Source organism: Sphaerodactylus townsendi, linkage group LG09 (assembly GCF_021028975.2).
Source record: "Sphaerodactylus townsendi isolate TG3544 linkage group LG09, MPM_Stown_v2.3, whole genome shotgun sequence".
Classification (NCBI taxonomy): domain Eukaryota; kingdom Metazoa; phylum Chordata; class Lepidosauria; order Squamata; family Sphaerodactylidae; genus Sphaerodactylus; species Sphaerodactylus townsendi.
In genome coordinates, this window is record NC_059433.1 from 24,779,039 (window position 1) to 24,799,991 (window position 20,953).

Below are 20,953 nucleotides of genomic sequence, written 5' to 3' on the forward strand. Positions count from 1 at the left end.
CTTAGATGTGAGAATATAAAAACACATTAAACAAGTCTGAACCTCAGACTTCGACAAACTTTGAGGGAAAGTCCCTGATATTTGCTATTATAGCACTAGGCTTTCCTCCTGAAAAGTGCCTCATGATAAGTCCAACCCACGGCATATAAAGCAAATGACCCCATGTCAGAAAGAGGAAAGTATATGCTACATTGGAAGGACACACATGGGAACATTCAAACTGGCAGAATGATACAACTGCTGTACTAATCAACGGGGCTGGCAACATTCCCCTCAGCATCTTTACCCTTGTACCTTCCTTATATAAGGAAGAATAGGCTTTAGAGTTGTACTGTGACATAATAATAAATGGATCTCTCCTTTTTCCTTCCATTTTTAGGAAATTTGTCCATTGTTTTGTAGACTTTCCTAAACCACTGGTAGCCCTGGTAAATGGTCCTGCTATTGGTATTGCAGCTACTCTTCTTGGACTATGTGATCTTGTGTATGCTACCAATAAGGTGAGTCTTAGTTTTTTAAATCAGTGGATCAGCTGTTGCAGGAGTTTAATGAACACAGAATTCAGAGTAGTTCCTTCAGCAATAAGTTACAGTACTGCCATGATCCTTTCTATAAGAGGTGTAATTCTGTTCTCATTAGTGAAATGTTGGAAGGAATTGCCAAAATATAATTCCTTTTGGTAGTTGCCAAAATGGAATTCCTTTTGATAGCTGAGTAATTGAATTCATACATGAGAAATATTTGCTAATATACTTCAGTTTCAACTTGCATGTGAGATATCCTGTTAGCAAAATAAATTCAGAAGTTTTTGCCAGTTGTATACATTTTACTTTTCTATACAATGAAGTACCTTTACCTGAGGGGTTTTTTTTTAAACTATGCTCAAATAATTGTAAAAATATTTTCTTATATACAGTGGTGAGTATAAGCAACAAAATTAAAAGTACTGCTTGCTGGGAGATGTACAGTGCCATTCTAAACAGAATAATGCCCTCTGGGTCGTTTTGTGCTAGTCAAATATTGCTGGCTCATCAGGACTGGCTCAAGGATTCAGGGTGCCCCAGGCTGGGGTTTATACCCCCAACTGTAGATGCTGAAGATGAAGAAATTGATTTCTTTTGTAAGCAACCTGGTAGAAGTAGAGATTCCAGGCCGTGTCTTTGGGCCTTTCCCCACTTACCTTAAGCCCCACGCTACTCTCCTCAAGTAGTGCGGGGTCCCCCTGCACTCCCCACAACAGGGGTGGCGACAGCGCAACCGCCCCAACGCTGCCGCTGTCGTGCCCCCTCAGCACACGGCATCCCTTGCGCTGGAGAAAACGGCGCCTTTTGATGTCCCCCGCAGAACGCGGGGTCGTGGGGATGCCCGGGCGCGCGGCATAGGGGGGATCCTTGTGAGTGGGGAAACGCCCTTTGTTAATTGATGCAGCAGTTGTTATACCTGTTATACAATAAACCTAGTTTTGAACTTGAACTGAGTTCTTAGTACAGTTATCCATTCCACATCGTGACTTTCCACATGGCGGTTTTGATATATTGCAGGTGGGCATAAGAAATTAAATGGGATTTTTGGGGGGAGTTTTGTGGAAGCCGCAGATAATACATGAAGGCCAGCAGACAACCCAGAAAAAGTTTAGAAACTCATAAATGCATAAAATATATGTACTGTATTGTATAATATCTGCATATTTTATCATTGAATATCATAAATACCCTCTGGTACGAAAGGGAGTGCCAAAACTTTTTATGGAGAGTTCCAGGTCTCGGGAGGCACCATACCCCCTAATGCTAGCAATGTGGACAGGGTAACTATATATGAACAGTGCAGTCTTAACCAGAATTACACTCTTCTATTGAAGTCAGTGGGCTTTGAACTGCACTGGAAAACAGTCAAAAGCAAGTCTCAGTTTAAACCAGCTAATGTTCATAATCTCCCCTATTATACATTATGAATGAATAAAGCAGTATCACAAGGGAAGGGGGAGAAATCTTTAAAAATCCATTTTAAAGACATTTACTTGAATTTGTGGATAGTGTGGAAGTCTCATTTCATACTGCACTGTTTTGTTCTTTTAAAAAAGCAGTCAATAATTATAGGCCTTGAAGGACCTATTCCTGAGTTGCACAAGCATGAATACTGAGTGATTACATTTTGGGGTCAGACAGTAGCGTAGTGTTTCTCTTCAGTCATGTGCACAGATTATTCTCCTTCAGAACTATGAGACTGTTATTTCCTTGGGGGAAAATATATTTTAAAAATGCAAAACTGGTGTGTGAGGTGGGGGAGCAGACAATTGGACAAATTGTCAAGCTGGTCTGGATTATTTGTAATCATTCTTAAATGATGCCTTTGCAGACTCCCTTCCCTCCCAGACTTGGACTTTATAGTTCCTTCTGGGGGAATCAGAGGGTGGAATAAAAAAGTAAGGATTTCTCTCTCTCTCTCTCTCTCTCTCTCTCTCTCTCTCTCTCTCTCTCTCTCTCTCTCACACACACACACACACACACACACACACACACACACACACATGAAATGGTTGAAAGCCGAGTCATCCTCAGCTCTCAATCTTTTTCTGACTGAAAGAACCTAGCAGACTTCTTCACAATGTTGGGATTTTTTAAAACCAGTCATTGGACAACATTATCGAACAGAATGATGCTTAAAAGAAGAGGCCGAAGGTGTTATTAATGGATCTGGCATTATGTGACATAAGGATCAAAGGAGGACCATTAGGAAACTCACTCAATAAAGACTGTATAGAAAGTGAGGAACTGGTAGGCCATTGTGTGAGATAATATGCTGGACTGGATGGATGGTTGGGTCCGATTCAGCCAGGCTCTTCTTATGTTCACATGCCCTTTTTCCTATTTTATTTATATCAACAAATTTTACAACTTTAACAAAAAAAAGGAAATATGTATTCATTCTTCAAGTTTAAACTGAATACAATTATTTATACTACCCAACTCAGACTGAATATCAACAATAATTTCATGTCTTTTAAGTGTTGTAAGCTTTATCATGAAATAAACCCCTTTTACTTCAGCATTCTATTCATTAATTTCCTCAGGCTCTTTTGATTTCCAATACTGTGCAAAAGTTAAACATGCAGCAATAAATTCAAGACAATTAGTTGTACTTTCTTTGGAGTTCCAGCAGTGGCGTCTGGCATTAGGGACATGGGGTACCCCATGTCCCCAGGCGCACACCTTTTGGTCATGTGGGGGGTGTTGGATGGCCCCCCACATGACCAAACGGGCAGCCCCTCTTCCCTGCCTACAAGCCAGGTGCGAGTTTCCCTTGTGCCCAGCTTGTAGGCAGTGCAGGGGAGCTGGGCAGTCTGTCCCTCTTCCCTGCCTACAAGCCGGGTGCAAGTTTCCCTCACGCCCAGCTATTAGGCAGAGCAGGGGAACTGTTCCAGGGACGTAATTTAATAACATTCATTCTGAAGTATTTTCTACTATTCTAAACCAGCATTGATCAAGACTTCTATGCTCTTCCAAAACCTAATTGCCCCTTCACCAAACCACTATATATGAACAAAATCAGAAAATGTATAGCAATAGGAATCAAAACATGTTATAGACTTTAGTTTTTGAGTTAAAGATGATTACCATCTTACATAAATTCTCTCTGAAATTTGAACAACCATGAGCCTTAGTTGGCTATACATCTAGAAAATAAACGCTTTGGAGGTTGTATCATATGTTTTTCAGGATCAGTTATTTGTCTTATATTAGTTCCATTATGAATTAAACTTGTTAAATAACTCGGCATTTGATGGTTGTCATACCATAGTACCTGACTGTTATTTTTCTTATAAAGTGTTTCATAGGAAATGAAACTAATTGAGTGCCCAATCCAAAGTGGGGGGCAAAGGGGCTTCTGGGAGCAAGGCACCCTTGTGCCAGCCCAGTTGCCCTCCCTGGTGCTCTTACCCCAGTGGAGTGAGAGATATGCTGGCGGCTGTCTGTCCTACAGCTTCACTGCTGCAGAACCCGGAAGTCTGGACTGTTTGGGGGCTGTGCTGGCATCCTGCTCAGATGCCAGTATGGGAGGGGGCGGGGAGGGGCCTTCCCAGGGGTGGAGCTCACTAAGATCAGCTCTCTTAGTGGTGTAGGAGGTTAAGAGCTCATGTATCTAATCTGGAGGAACCAGGTTTGATTCTCAGCTCTGCCACCTGAGCTGTAGAGGCTTAGCTGGGGAATTCAGATTAGCCTGTACACTCCCACACATGCCAGCTGGGTGACCTTGGGCTAGTCGCAGCTTCTCGGTGTTGTAGTCGGTGTTGTAGTCGGTGTTGTAGTCGGTGTTGTAGTCGGTGGCAGAGACTCCCCTCCATTTTCTAACTTGGACCCTGCCGAGCCAAGAACTTCACGATCAAAGGGAGCTGAGCGCAATACTCGCAGGCAGAGCAGCTCGGGGGCAACAGTATCGGGGGTCGGTGGTAGAGACCCCATCTTGCCTCCAAGTGAAGACCTCGTCAAATGGGCCAGCCGACTTAGCAGCCAATAGAGGCGGGGCATAACAACTGCGCAGAAGCCTGTTGGAAGGGGCCGCCTAGTGTCGTGGGTCTCTGGGATGACTTGATTGCTTTGGAGGTTATATTAATATATGCTTCGGCCTCTTGCTGTGGGCTCCGCCTGGTGCCGTCTCTGAGGTCGGCCTGGCGTGCTGCATCTGCCTGCGCATCCGCTGCAGGCTGTGAAGGGGATGTTGTAGGGGTGTGTGTTCAGACAGTGGGGGAGGTAAGTGGCAGACCCCCCCCGTGCCCCTGCGTTTTCCTGAGACCTCCCCCTTCTGGCCCGTCCAGGGGCCGATGGGCGGCTTACTACCTGACCACTGTGGCGTCACTGGAGGAGACTGGTGATAAGGGAGCTGCGATATTGGTGGCGAGGAGGACTTGCGATACTTTCAGAAGAGGTCGGTGGCAGGGACCTCCTGTAGTGTTAATGAAGTGTGGAGTGTGGTGTGAGATCACTATTGCTTGATCTATCAGAGAGGGAGACTGGTGGCACCAGCCTCCTGGCCTCCACTTGCCTGCGAATCACAGGGAGAGGCCGGGGACAGGGGATTAACTTTTTTGCCCTGTGGCCCACCATCTAACCACCCTGTGTCCAGTGATCCATCCACCTAGCCATTTTGTAGCCAACTGTGCATTGAGTGCAGATCTTGGGAACATCAAGAACCACCATACCTACCAGGATTTTTATGGACCTGGAAATGGACCTGGATATCTTTGTCCATTAAACCCTGTGGCCCTGGAGACATTTTGACAACTTTTGGACTTGAAGGTCATGCGCCAATCCTTAAGTGATCCGGCCTTCATCCATCTCTTCATTTTATTACCTGAAGCACCAGCACTTTCCTAGCTTTTTAGCTTTTAGTCACAGTTTTTAGTCCATTTTATTAGTTAACTTAGCTATAGTTGCTTAAACTGGTGGTTTGCCTAGAAGCAGAAACAAAGGTGTTGAATGCTGCAGGCAACCAATATATATCTGTGTATAGGCTAGACTATTAGAGTAGGTGTTATTGCAAGGCTATTGTCAGTATATACTAGGCTTAACTATGGGAGGTGGCAGCGAGGGGGCAGAATATGGGTACCAGGGGATCCCAGTCTGTGAGGGGCCGGGGAGTAGATATGTCAGTAGGAGGGGACCATATATATGAGAAGGGGGGGAAGATGTATTTATGCTCGACCCCCTTCTGGCCCCTCCGGCCTATCCCGAGGCATGTGGGCAGTGGGAGCTCCAGTATACCCTACGCCCGGGCACGGTGTTGATTAATGCCAGGTCCATTAATAATAAAACAAGCGACACTCCGGGATTTCCTCGGGGTGCAGTCAGCCAGTCAGCCTGAGCCTGCATCACTGGGGTCCTGGGTCGCGAGAAAGTGGCTTGTCGCCTTGAGCGGGGAGTCTCGCCCCCAGGTTTGGCTTGTAATCCCACCAGCCTCGAACACAGGGCGGGGGGGGAGAGGGTGTGGCGATGTTCATCCGAGAGTCTATGGCCTTCCAGGGCAGTCCCTGCCCCTCAAATTTCTGGATTTGAGTGTGCCGGACTGGAGTGGCTGTCAAAGGGAGAGGGTTGGCCGTTCTCCTGGTGTACTGCGGTCGCCCTAAGCACCCGGTGACGGCCTGCCACAGCTGCTGGAGGCTGATGGCTGAGTGGGCGTTGCGATTCCCCCGACTTATTGTCTTGGGGAGTTTCAAGCGTCCATGTGGACACTACCTCATGCTCAACGACAGCGGACCTGGTGTCATCCATAGCGACGCTGGGACTCTCCCTATTACACACTGGCGCTTCACTCGCGAGGCTTCGGTCACACTTTGGGCCTGAACAGGGCGAAATTGAATAGCGTCCATATCCTCTGTTAGCAGAGTGCCGTGGTCCGACCATTTTGCCCTGAGGGTCCGGGTGGGTTTGCAGCGCCAATCCCGTCTAGGCGTGGACTTATTTATGTCCCATACATGAGACTGCTATGGAACCAGATAGGTTCCTGAATTAACTCTCTTGGGACCCTGAGCCCCCTGGCGCCCTCGATGAGACAGGTGACAGACTGGAATTCCAGGCTCTCTGATGCCATCGAGGAGATTGCTCCAAAGCGCCCTCTGCGTCCCCGCTTACGGCAGGCCCCTTGAGTATACCGAGGAGCTGCGCCAAATGAAGCTGAAACTCAGGCGTCTAGAAGCGAGTGTGGAGGAAGCTCCGTGGCGAAGGGCCTTGGCCGAACAACTTATGGGGCGTTTATGAAGGCCACAGAGTTGGCGACACGCGGGCGAAGAATGCCCATTTCTCGTCCTCCCACGCATCTGCGAAACTCCCGTAGCACAACTTTTAGGATCGTTCGATCCCTCTCACCTCTTTAGTGGAGGGGTCTACAAATTCTCAATTGGCGAATTGGCTGTGAGGCATTTCAGAGCTTTTTTGTAGATAAAGTCGCATCCCTCCGCCGGGACCTTCCGGCCCGCGCTTGATACAGTAACAGAGCTTCAGGGCTCCCTCGCATGACTGGAGGTCCTAGTCTGGACCGGTTTTCCCTACTCTGTGAGTCCGATGTTATTGAGGCCCTGGCTGCATTAGACCTACCACCCTGTCCTCTCATCCGTTACCCCTCCTGGCTGATTAAAATTGCCGGTGAATTCTGACCCCACCTGTTGAATATAGTTAACTGCTCCCTTGAGCAAAAGGAGTATTTCCGGGTGGGTTGAAGGAGGCCAGTGGTCCGCCCACTCTTAAAAAGACCATCCGCTTAGATCCTGGAGATCTGGCCAATTACCGTCCCGTTTCGAACTTATGCGTTCCTCGGGAAGGTAATTGAGAAGAATGAATGTTAAGGAGCAGCTTCCAGGGCTTTCTGGAGGACCACATCGGCACTTTCGATCCCCCCCTTCCAGTCCGGCTTCTGTGCTGGGCATGGGGCCGAGACCGTTCTCATCATGGCTGCCTCTCTGGAGTGCGAGGACACAGTCCTTCAATGGATTACCTCTCTCGTTTCTCCAGGGAATTAGGGGCCAGCAGGTATGAATGGCGAGGGATGAGGCCTCCCACAGAGCCCCACTTAATTGTGGGGGGTTCCTCAAGAGGCCTTGCTTTCCCCGCTCTTATTTAACATCTACATGCGGCCCCTCGCTCAGCTTCAGATGCGGAGTTTTGGGCTGGTCTGTCACCAATATCGCGGATGACGCCCAGCTCATTCTGTTGTTGGATGGAGGAGCGACCTCTCCAGCCTGCAGCTCTACAGCACTGTCTGGAATTAGGTTGCTGGTCGAAGTTGAGACAGAGTAAGGTCAAAGCTTAACCCAACCTTGAAGGCGGAGGTCCTTTAGCTGGGCCGGGGGGAGACCCGAGGGAATTTCAGCCCGCCAAATCTGGAGGGGGTCATGTTGGCCCCAACATCTCTGGCTTCGCAGCCCGGGGGTCCGCCTGGATATACTTCATTATCTATAAGAACCAGGTGGCCCATGATACACCAGGTCGCGTTCTTCCACCGCCGCCGAGGCACGGCGGCTGGCTCCCTATCTCTCCCAGTCCGACCTGGCCACCAGCAGCGATCCATCGCGACCGGTCACCTCGAGGCTTGATTGGCCGCCAGCTTCGCTCTCTACGCGGCCCTTCCCTTGCGACTGATCCGGAAGCTGAAGCTGGTCCAGAATGCAGCGGCACGGCTTCTAACAGGTGGTAGTTATTCAGATCATATCACCCCTGTGCTGTGCCGTCTGCACTGGCTTCCGGTGGAGTTCCGGATCGTTTTCAAAGGTGCTGGTTTTAACAGCTGGAAGGCCTTACGCAGCATGACGCCAGGGCCCACATACCTCTTGGACCGCATCGCATATGTCCCACATGGAGTCGCATTTCTTTCGACAGCGGCAGATCTACTGTTGACCCCTGGTCCTGCAATGTCACGGCTGGCCTCAACCCGGGGCCAGGAGGCAGCTGCGGCTCTGGCCCCACGCTCAGTGGAATGCCTTGCACCTCCGGCTGTCGCGAGGCCCTGTGGGACCTTAATGGGTTCACTGAAGCCTGCAAGACCGGGCTTTTCCACCCGGGCTTTTCGGGAGAGCCCGACCGTGGATCTACTTCCCCCTATCGACACTGGAATTGAAATCAAAGCCAGACTGCAGTTCCATTCTATTAAAGCTGGAGCTGTCTTACTTATAAATTCCATCCCAGGCCCTACTTACTCCCTCCCCTTTTTCTTCTTTTAATGGCCTTCGGTGACCTGTCTTAATTGAATTTATGAACTGGGTTGCTTAACCTATAGTTCTGTAGTAGAAAACTGCTGCTTAGGTTTTTTTTTTTAATGATTTTAGTATTTTATGTTGTTGATTGCTGTCTATGTAACAGCCATGTTGGAAGCCGCCTTGAGCCCTTCGGGGATAGGCGGCCTATAAGTTTAATAAAATAAAATAAATAAAAAATAAATTCTCGGAGCTCTCTCAGCCCCACCTACCTCACAGGGTGTTTGTTGTAGGAGGGAAGGGCAAGGAGATTGTAAGCCCCTGCAGGAGAGAAAGGGGGGATATAAATACAAACTCTTCTTCTTCTCCTCCTCCTCCTCCTCCTCCTCCTCCTCCTCCCCTGGGATTGAGGGCCAGTATTATGCTACCTCGAATTTATGCTACCCTTTTAATGGTGTGTGTTCTTTTAGCCCTATAGAGCTTTTTGATGGCACGGAAGTTTTAGGGCTTTTCCCTGCTCCCCACACTGCCAGAAAGACCTTTTCGGAGGTGGCGGGGCAGTGCCACATCGGCACAGCAGCCCACTGCCTCCAGGTTTGGATGGGGCTGTGAGACTATTCAAGAATGATAAGAATCTAATTTACATATTTCCCATTTAGACAAATCTAATTTACATATTTCCCATTTAGACAATGATGATAATTTAGTTTTTTGAAGCAGAGCTAAGTCTCTTGATGCTGATGCTAACAATGAAAATGCCAGAGATAATCTCTTCTTATGTCTGTCCCAAATCACCAAAAGGTTATCAATTACTGGATTCTCTTTAATATATACCTTTTCCCCTCCTCATTTTCAGAGTAACCCATTAAACAGTTCTTAATGGCATTTTTACTTCAGTTTGTTCAACAGATAACATATTTAAACTTCTCTCAGAGTTTACCCATGTCAATAGTCTGGTTAAATTGCAGCATCATGATATGCCTTTATATTTAGAATAATGACCCTCCCTCATACCAGTTGAATTGGACTAGATGCCATTTAATCTTAAAGTGGTTAGCCCTCCAAACAAAATAATTAATTATCTGTTGCCAGCCTTGGAATTTCTTGCCCTCTATCACTACTGTTGGCATATTCAACAAAAGATATGTCAATTTGGGAATTATCATTTTAATAGCAATTATCCAGCCTAACACAGAAAAAGTATACATTTTCTAAATGGAAAGTTTAATGTCAGCAATCATGGAGTTAAAATTATCATTAATCATTTTTTGAGGTATCTTGTCCGAGCTTTACCAGCTAAACCTTTTTTAATCGGTTTGAAGAATCTATTTCTGATCATTCATCCTTATATAGCATTATCACAGTTTAATCAGCATTAATTTTATAATCTGAGATTTTAAAAAATAAATTAAATATCATACTTAAGTGATTACTAGATTCCTGTATTTCTGCTAAGAAAATTATAGTATCTTCTACAAATAACTTCATCTTATACTGAGAAGTTTCTGTTTTTAGACCAAGTACTAAATGCAAACCTTGATATACAAATTAAACAATAAGGCCGAAAGTGATCACCCCTGCTTTATCCCTCTATTTAATGAGAAAAGTCTTACAACTGCATCATGTGTGGACAAACATGCTGAGGAAGCTGCATATGTTATTTTGGTCAACTTAACAAACTGAACCCAGCGTCCACTAGCTTGAAGAAAGTTATATTCAACTTAATCTATTTGAAAATAAGAATGGAGCTTGGAGATTCTCTTGTTGCTAAATGTCCAGAGTTCAAATCTTCATTGATACATTCTGATTGCTCTTCAGTGAAATATATTTTGGCACCACACCCTTTAATCTATTTGCTAATATTAAAGGGATCATTTTATAATCACAGTTTAATAGGCTAATGGGCCTGTATGAGCCTACTAATGTTGGATCCTTCCCTGGTTTTAACATTTTTATCGTTTTAGATTTAGTCAATGATATCGGCAACAATTGTCTTGCAAAAATAAGCGGTTTGCTACCATTTCTATAAAACATTGTTGGAACCTGAGCACGAATCCATCAAACCCAAGGTTTTTATTCTTTGAGGTTTTGTTTACAACATCCTTAAGCTCACTTATGTTTATGAGCTGGTTTACTTATTTAACAATATTTATACCCCGTCTTTTAGGCACTTACACAGCTTAAAACAATAAAACATCACAATAAAACATCATAAATAAACTGTGAAAACTAAAACAGAACAATAAAAACTGCATAAAATTTACCCCAACCCCACTCCCCCCCAGACCAGCAGCTGCAGAGAGGATTTCCAGGGAGATTAGTCAAATGCCTCGGCAAAGAGAAAGGATTCACCATGTGGCGAAGCTCATAAAGGTTTAAGATAGTTTTATCTTCCTCTGACATTTTAGGCACCTTTATCTTTGATGAACAGTTCAATCCAGATGGGGGAGCAGTGCAAGGGGCATCCCCATTGTCGGGGAGGGCCAAAGGCGCCAACATCTGGCCATCCCTCAGCTCCACGGCAGTGAAACCCAGAAGTCCGAGCTGCCGAGGAGCAGCACTGGCATCCTCTTGGATGCCGATGTGGTGGTGGGGGGACTGGGTTGTTCCCGGGGGTGGAGCTGACATTAATCAGCTTCCACAAGTGTTCCAGCTGGAACACTGCCCCTATCCCCAAGACTTGCAGACTGACGCTGCACAAAAGTGTGGCATAAGCCTGTTCGACCTATGATACAATTTGGGCAGCAGGAGGGGGGTTTGTTTTCCTGTGCCACCCAATGATCCTCTGGATGCAACATGGCATTGCCTTCACCACGCCCCTCCGGCTGCACACCACCACCCCATCTATATTGCTGTCTTATGTTCTTATCTGAGCACTACCATATCTCCCTGTCTGTCTCCAGCTGCTAGAGCTCCTCCGACATAGTACATTTCATACTTAAACACAATGTTCCATTAGGCAAAACCTTTACACATTCTAAAAAGATCTAACAAACTAGCAACATAACCCCACAACCCAAAACAGCAGCAAAAACATAGTGTATCATGATATCCTGACCTCCCACATCAACAAATCTGCCACCACCTACTATTTAGACATCCCGTCTGTCATGCTGAAGTTCCACACTAAAGGCACACGCTTGAGGGACTATTTCCCTTGATACTGCCCTCCTGAGCTGCCCTGGTGATGACACCAAGTAAGAACAGCAAAGCCTTCCCAGAAAACACCAACTCCCAGCCAGTCAGGAGAACAGCAGATGCTGCTATTTCTGCGGGTGGGGCAAGGGCCTATATCCTTCTCTTTGACACTCATGAAGGAATCACAGTGTCAAAACTCTCTGACTGTAGCAGCACTCAGGAAAGAATCACAACTCTCTGACTATAGTAGAAAAGGCGGGAAAAGCTTTGACAGGGCTTGCTATTTGCTTAGAAAGTTTAGGAATGAATGGTTCAATATGTAATCAGGTGACTACCCATTCCTTTAAATCAGTGGTGGTGAACCTTTGGCACTCCAGATGTTGTGGGCTACAATTCCCATCAGCCCCTGCCAGCATGGCCAATTGGGAATAGTAGTTCAAAACAGCCAATTGGGCTGATGGGAATTGTAGTCCACAACATCTGGAGTGCCAAAGGTTCGCCACCACTTCCTTAGATGGCTGTATGCATAGACTAAACAAATTAATGAAGAATTTCAACACCAGTCAGCAGTGGTAATAAAATGGTATCTCTGTGTTCAGAGGTAGTATATCGCTGAAAACTCAGCTGCTCTCTGAAACTCTGGCCCCTTCTGCACGGACGAATGAACACAGGGGTAGGATGCTAAAAAAACCCATTTGGATGGGGACTTCAGATCCCACCTCCAAAATAAGTCTGCCCTGTGTTATTTCCCCCAAACTGGTTTTTTAATCACTAAACAAGCTTGCAAGTGAACGGCCTGGCAAAAGGCGCTTTATTCATCTCCATTTTCCTTTTTTTAAAAAAATCATTGCTTGCATCTACGTAGCTAGGCAGGTGCAGATGATCGTATCGTAGGACATCAGCATGGCTCTGGGGATTCATTTGTGCATGCCTGCATAGCTATCCATGTATGGGAAGGAATGTAAAAAAAAACAGACACATCTTCATGCAAAGTCGTGACAGCACCCCGGATTGCTTCCTTGGGCTCCAATCACTGCCTGCATGGATGCATGTGAATGCAAAAACAGAAAAACAGGTGACTTTATTCCAACTGCAACCTAGTTATACATTTGCTGTGCGGAAGGGACCTCTGAGAACCAAATTCTGAATTAGCTAGTTTGGGAAGCCTATCCATGGGCGTTTCCCCACTCAGCATGATCCCCCCATGCCACGCGCTGCTCTCAGCGCAAGGCATCCCTGGCACGCACCCGGGCATCCCCACGACCCCGCGCTCTCAGAGGTCCCTTCCGCACAGCAAATGTATAACTAGGTTGCAGTTGGAATAAAGTCATCAAAAGGCTCCCTTTGCAAGAGCGCCAGGGATGCCGCGTGCTGAGGGGGCGCGACAGCGGCAGCGTCGGGGCAGCTGCGCTATCGCCACCCCTCTCGTGGGGAGTACTGGGGGACCCCGCGCAAGTAGCTTAAGGTAAGTGGGGAAAGGCCCCATGTTTTACTTATGACCTTTCATAGATGACTGTCAGGTCACTTTTGGAAAAAGCACTCTACTAGATGAACCATGTTCTTCAAAAGAGTTCTAAAATCCAATCTGGAACGGTGTTTTAAAATTTAATTTTCGTCTCTTTACTTGTTACTGCGTGCAGCCTAATAAAGTGCAGCATCTTGCAGCTAGTCTCCAAATCATGGAGGAGTTTAACTTAACTTGGATAAAGTGGTTTATGTGATATGCTTGCAAGAAACCTAACAGATTGCCAATCAGGGAAAAGTCTTTTCTGCTTGGCACACAGAAGTTTCAGTAATGATCTGAAATCGCCTGAAGGAAATTTGTTTCCAGCCAAGCAGTGTTTGTTGGATGCATCACAGTCCCAGGGTCCCCTATAAAAACAGCCTCACAGGACATGAGAGAAGTCACCGAGGCAAAACACTTCAACTGTGTTTGCTGGAAATGTGCCGGCTTGAATGCTACAGTAGCCCCGTGCAAGGACCAGATGACCTACTTGCTCTTTTCGGCTTGTATTAATAACTGAAGGGTAATTTTTAGAAAATGAATATGGTGGGAGGAGACGGGCAATAACATGCAGTGCTTACTGATTATAGTGCTGGCATTCATTTTTATAGCATGATATATAATCACCGACATGAGATTTGCTCACAGATACTGCAGGGAAACTTGTTCTTGGAACTACAGGCCTGTCATCCATAATGGTTGCCATATCATAAATCAGACTTACGATTCTGTACATCTAAAGCTGCTTTTACACATCGCTGGCTATTGCATTATTGTTGTGCTACAGCAATCATTTATAAGTGAATTTACAGGTATGGACAAGACAATCCGGTTGTGAATTGCTGCTATTGTGAAACAATAATGCAATATCCAGTGATGGGTGGAGTGTATTGTTCTACATCATGGAGCTAACCAAACACCTTGGTTTCTTAGCTAACCTTGGGAAAAGAAAAAAAACCCAGTTGTGCAGGATATGGAGTGTATATGGATATAATAATTACTGAATGGTCCCAGATATTCCATTCTGGAGTAAGGTGACTGAGCGGGAGGTGGATGGACAGCTCCAAGCTTTCCTCAATGAGACAACTTGTTCAGATCCCTTGAAGCCTAGGTTTAAGCTTGGTTATGGGACTGGAACAACCTTGGTTGCCCCAGTGGATGACTTGTGCCAGGAGATGGACAGAGGGAATGCAACTCTGTTGCTTCTCCTGGATTTTTCAATGGCTTTCTCCTGAACCTTCCAGCTTAGGTCATCCAGAGGTTTGGGCTGGGCTGTTATCAATTTGCGGATAACACTCAACTCTATTTGATGCTGCTAGCTGATCCCAGAGAGGCTGTAGAAACCCTGGAGGCAGTTTTGGAGTGGATGTGGGCTGATAAACTGAATCTTAATCCTGATAAGATGGAAGTGCTATTTGTGGGTGGGAGGTCTAACCTGGGATTTAATGTATCACCTGTTCTGGATAGTTTTGCACTCGCCTTGAAGGAAGAGGTCTGCATTTTGAGGGTGCTCTTGGAAACAGGCCCACTGCTGGTTAAGCAGATGACAGCTGTAGTCAGAATGCCTTTTACCAGCTTCAGCTGGTTAGCCACCTGGCCTTTCCTGGGCAGAAAAGATCTGGCTACTGCAATGCACACCCTGGTTATATCTAGGATCGGTTGCTACACTGTGCTCCTTGTGGGGCTTCCCTTGAGAAATGTTTGGAAACTTCAATTGGTGCAAAATGCTGCAGCCAGCATGTTGACTGGAGTGGGTTGTGGAGACCATATCACTTCAGTCTGGACCTGTTTACACTGTACCATTGAATGGAGGAAGTATGGGGACCCTTTGGGACTCCATTGAGTTGACTGTCATTTGGCATCATTCCAAGGCACATAACAGAAATAAAACAGAGAATCTTTGCAGATATTTGCTGGATCACAGCCTAATCACTATGCTTATTTATTAGAAATAAATTCATGGGTTCAATAGTATTTGCAAGTAGCAAGTGTACACATGATTTTAGTCTTATTTTTTAAAAAATCTAATGATAATGTCTCTGTTTTCAGTCCCATCTGTATGTAAATTTCATTGCAGGCCACAATTCAAACTCCTTTTAGCCAGCTGGGAGTGAGTCCAGAAGGTTGCTCATCTTATACCTTCCCTAAGTTAATGGGACCTGCAAAGGTAAGTTGGTTAAAACAAAAGTTGCAAACCACATAGAGCTCTGCCCAAATTATGTGCCTTTGTTGTCACAGGAAGGGAGAGGCCCCTTCTGCTCGACACAGGGAGAGCAGGTTGCAGGCAGGATACAGTAATATGCTGTCCTGTTTTCCCGTTTGTACACCTCCGTGCAGGCAGCGACTGGAGCCCGCAGAAACTGTGTGGGTTGCTGTCACGCCTTCACACAGAGGTGTGGGGTGTTTTTCCCCCCTTACCTCCCTTGCTGCATAGCTATGTGGGCAGACTGGCATGGACCCTTACAGCTATACTACTGCCTGTGATCCCCACATGGCTATGCAGCCATGAACTGGGGACTGCTAAAAACTGGGAAGCATTGCTGAGAAAAGCGTTTTCCAGGGCAGCCATTCACTCGGCCACAGCTACAGTCCAGATTACAACTAAAGAATTGCTGATAGTGTGATTCTTGAAAAAACCGGGTTGGGGGGGAACACGGAGTGGACTCACGTTAGGAGCAGAATCCGTGTGAAGTTCCCCCCAACACAGGATTTACCCCATGGTTAGCCCGGGTTTATTGGCCCATGCGGAAAGGGCCAGAGAGCGCCAGTACAGCATAGTGGTCAGAATATTGGATTAGAATCTGGAAGACCCAAATTCAAATCCCTGCTGTGCCATAAACCTTGGGTCACTCTTTCGGCCTAATCCACCTCACAGGAATGTTGTGGGGATAAAATAGAATAGATGAGAACAAAGTAAGCTGCTTTGGGTTCCCACTGGGATAAAAAAGGGACATGAATATCTAAATAAATAAATATTGCCAACTTGACTGGGCATTGTATATCTTCCCCACTCCCTGCCCCTCGGCCCCAGTAACTGAAATGCAAGCCATCGTTAATCAGGAACACGTTTCGCAACTGTTTCCAAACAAAGGCGTTTATATTGTATGTGTTTTTTATAACGTTGTCCCTTAATAAAATGTAGTTACAACAGGAATTTGGTCTACACATGAGCCTGGTTCATGCATGCTTGTACCTCACTTGATTTTTGCTATTTTGCTATTTTGTCTATACTGAATGTTTAACGACTTGCAGTTGAATGTTTGAACATATTCAACTGAAAAGTGTTGCATTAGAAATTATATATATCTACCTGTCATTTTATATCTGTGAGGGCTCATTTACACCAACAAGCCATTGTTTGATACTGCAGTCATAGTACAATGAACAAGCATGAATGAAGAAGCCCTTAAAAGAGTTTTTAATTGGGAAAGATAGAAGAGGAAGTGGAGGAGGAGGAGTTTCAATGTATACCCTGCTTTTCTCAACCTTAAGGAATCTCAAAGCAGCTTATAAACACTTTCCCTTCCTCTCTCCATAACAAACACCTTGTGACGTAGGTGGGGCTGAGAGAGATCCGAGAGAGAACTGTGATTAGCCCAAGGTCACCCAGCAGGCTTCATGTGCAGGAGTGGGGAAAATTCAGTTTAGCAGATAGGAATCTGTCATGCACACGGAGGAGTGGGGAAGAGTAGCTTTGTAGAGTAGAGTAGGGGCTTTGTAGAGTAGCTGAACATGACCTGAGATTTATGTAAACTGAGGTTGATCAGAAACAGCACAATGCTTGCTTAACAGGAATAGATTACAGGATGTTGTTTGGGCTGTGTGATTTTCTCATACTCCTCAGCTGCAAAATATCACCACATACATCCCACAGACTAAAGTGGGTCAGTCATCCTTAGTCTATTTTCATGCACAGCCCATACCCTGTCCTCTCTCATCACTTCTTGACAGCTGAGCTCCAACACAGAAGTGAACGTGGCCAGAAGAAAAACACTTCATTAGAGAATTATGGAATGGGAAATGGTAGAAGAGAGTTTACACACACACACACACCCCCTCACCTGTACATCCCTTTTAAAATTAGACCCTTGCCACCAGTTTGTGTCTGTTTAGGGCTGCCCTATGTTGTAAAGGATATGTCAGCCACCATCTGATGTCTCTTGGACTGTAGTTTCTTCTTATCACAATGGAAACTATGAAATCTTAGGCATTAGTTTTTTTCTATACTTGTACAGACAGAACTCTAAATTGCAGTCTTCTCACTTTCCTGTAATTTCAATATTTGTCCGTAAATTGTACAAAGAACTGCTCTATTTTTTTTATCACAGATTTTAAGTATTTTTAAATGTCCTGTGCAATTTGCGGTAACAGCATGGACGAGGGAATTCTGTGTTAAAGATATCTAATTAGATGTGTGAGAAGTAATTGAAAGACTTGTCTCGGCTTGGCAATGCAAACTATTTGAACCCTAAAAATGAGTTTTCCCTTTGATCATCTTGATTATTCTCTTTCAAGCTTGCCAGATTGAATGTTCTGAGGCTCATATCACAATCCCCGCAGTTTTTGGTTTGGAAAGATCAAATTCATGAACTGATACTCATAAGCTTTCTTATATCTGCATGTTCTGACAAGAGGAGGAAAATTGATACATGGCCCAGACTTATTGTAGAAAGTTTTCTACAAAAAGCAATACAATAAGCAACAGGAATTGTTGGAAGCAAAAGAAGCCTACTAGATCAACCAAGACCAGCATCTAGCTTTTCTGACTCCAACTGTAACTACTCAAATGTCCCAGGATCCTCACAAAACAACCAGTAATCAATAGCGGTCAGACTAGGTGATGGATCTACCCCACCTTTCTGCTGGCTAACAAGGAAAGACAGGTTCCCTTGAATCACCAAAACAAGCTACACTGAGGATCATGGGACTTGCATGTATAAAAGCCATGTGGGCCAGCGGCTGGGGGGGGCGGGGGGGCAGGGCAGTTAGAAATTGGGTGAGATTGACCTGGATCCAGCCATAGGTTTGAGGACACCCAGATTTATGTAATCACTGGGTGGTTCTCGGCTAATCAAATGTTCTCAGTCTAACCTATTTCATAGAGTTGTTGTGCGGATAAAATAGAAAAGAGCTACGTAGTATGTTCTTGAGCTCTTTGAAGGAAGAACAGGATGGAAATGTAACAAATAGAAGTGGGATCACAAGGGAGATATTCTATGTCCAGTACTTTCTAGAAATCAGCTCCTAACTCTGGGGATTGGTATTTTAGTATTCCCATGGCTGTCCTCCATTCACTTGTCTAAACCTTTTAAAAAGCCATCAAACTTAATGCTGAGCATCACATTGTGGCTGTGAATTTTATATGTCAATTATGCCTTATGTGAAGAAGGGCTTCCTTGTATTTATCATGAAATTAATGGCTGTCCATTTCATTGCACGGCTTCCAGAATGCTGAGAGAATAACTTCTCGCTCGTCCCCATCGATGAACCTCATAAAATCTTACGACTTCCACTCCATACACAAAAGAACTCAAGTGCACTAAAGCACTTGTTCAAAGATACGATACTCCACCCTTCCCTCAGTCGCTTGAGTTGCTCTTTTGGATATCATTTTCCTCTCTATGCTTTTTAAAAATTGGTTGAATCAGAAAAATGTACAATCAGTTAGGAATCTTTCTCAAAATAAGAATGAATATATGTCAGCCCTGTCAGATTTTTTTAAAAATCAGCTAACAATTTCTAGCAAACAAGCCTCCTCATATTCCTATTAATAAGTCTCCTCAAAAAGAAGAACAACCAATTGATTTAGAAAGTCTGGATTCTTTAGGCCTTTTGTTTCTGTCCAGTTTTCCTTTAGTGGACCTTTCAACTCAAAACAACCCTATGAAATCTACTAAATACATACACCTTTTGTTCCATCAAATTCCTTTCAAGTCAAGATTTCCCTAATTGGTGCACCCAGTCGAGCTGCTAATTTTTAGTATCTCAGGTTTAAGACACAACCTTTGTCTACTTTCTTGGAACATAGCTGGATGAACTGGGAGACAATCTGATGCTTCTATGTACTCTTTCCCAGGGACGGAGGGAGAGGGAACTGTGCCCAAAGCACTACCTGCCCGTGTGTGCCCCATGCCTCCCACCCAGCCTGCCCATGCCCCACCCCACCCCAATCCACCCACCCCACGCCCCGCCCCATTGCAGCTTTGCCACTGCTCCTTCCTGAACAATTTTGATATTATTTTGGCTCAAGAAACCTGAGCGCTTAAACATTTCATTGAAAGGATATCCTTCTTATTCAATAAGTGCCAAAAAAAATAGATATTAAAGGCTGGCCCAGCAGAAACCTGATTAGTTTGTTAAAAATATGTAGTTGGAAGTTAGTCTGCTGATTTTGGAGGATGTGGTAGATCAAGCAAGTTTACTTTCGATATATTTGTTAAAATTGTTATAAATGTTTATGTCCTCAGCCCTATCATTTAGAAACAATTGCCCAATGGCAGAAATTGACTGAATTGTGTTTATGAATACAGTTGATCTGCCATTATATTTTCTGATTGTCTGTGGAGATATGAATGCCTGTATAGGCAACTCCACTGAATTTATTAAAATCTTCTTTTTGGCGATGATATCCCGCAATTCAAGAATCAAGATCATGTTTATTGCATTGGCCACTGGCTTACACAATCATTACACAAGACATTAGAACTATAACTCAATCGTTACCTATATAATAATAATAATAATAATAATAATAATAATAATAATAATAATAATAATAATAATAATAATAATAATAATAATAATAATAATAATAATAATAATAATAATAATAATAATAATTCAATTTATTAGACCGCCCTACCCCTGAAGGGCTCAGAGGGATAAAGTAAAATTAGAGGGATAAATCAGAGGGATAAAAAGAGGGATAAAGTAAAATTGGACCCTTACTGTGTTGTTTGGTCTCTGATCTTTCCAGTTGCCAAATAGTGCTAACTTTCAGAAACACAGTGATCAGTATCAGGCAAAAACAAAAAATCAACAACCTATTGATGTATTTACTCCTTGGACTCCTGTAAAGCAGGCAAACAAGCATATTGTGCAATAAATCTTCAACCATGCCAGCTCTGCAAACACAAAGGTGTTGCGAGGAAGGGATGTCCCTCAACTACTAAAGTGATTCTTGGTCAATGGAAAACTAAAGATGAACAAGCTCATTCATTATTGTCATTATCAACAACCACATTTATTTTGATACAAAATCAGCTCCAGAAAATTGACAAATTGATACAAGAAAAATATATGCATCTGATGTAACATACATGAGAGGGGAACAAGAATAAAAACCCTCCTCCCTCAAACAGGCAAAGTTATTAAGATTTAGCTAGCCTCTTTTGCATCCCACTTGCCTGCAGGCAAAATTTAGCAATTTTGTAAATTATCTCCTGCGATGAATCAGATCTTCCCAGTATGATAGATAAAATTGGAACAATATATTAATGTCAGATGTCATTAGGCCCTTTGTGAACTTACAGTTTGCAGTGCAACTGTGTGCTTCATAGTGGGGATTTTCCTGTTTACTTGTAGGAAGTACTCCACTGTTTCCCCTGAGCCTAGCCACAATTTTGCCTGCC

At 44.5% G+C, this 20,953-nt stretch overlaps 1 protein-coding gene across 1 annotated transcript in view; it reads left to right on the plus strand.

Moving 5' to 3' along the window:
• Nucleotides 1–20,953, plus strand: part of ECI2 (enoyl-CoA delta isomerase 2) — a 40,109-nt gene that overhangs the window by 11,901 nt on the left and 7,255 nt on the right. Inside the window, exons 5-6 of the mRNA XM_048508523.1 lie at nt 380–500; nt 15,400–15,489. Of these exons, the coding sequence (XP_048364480.1) occupies nt 380–500; nt 15,400–15,489 (211 nt within the window). The remainder of the gene's footprint in view (nt 1–379; nt 501–15,399; nt 15,490–20,953) is intronic.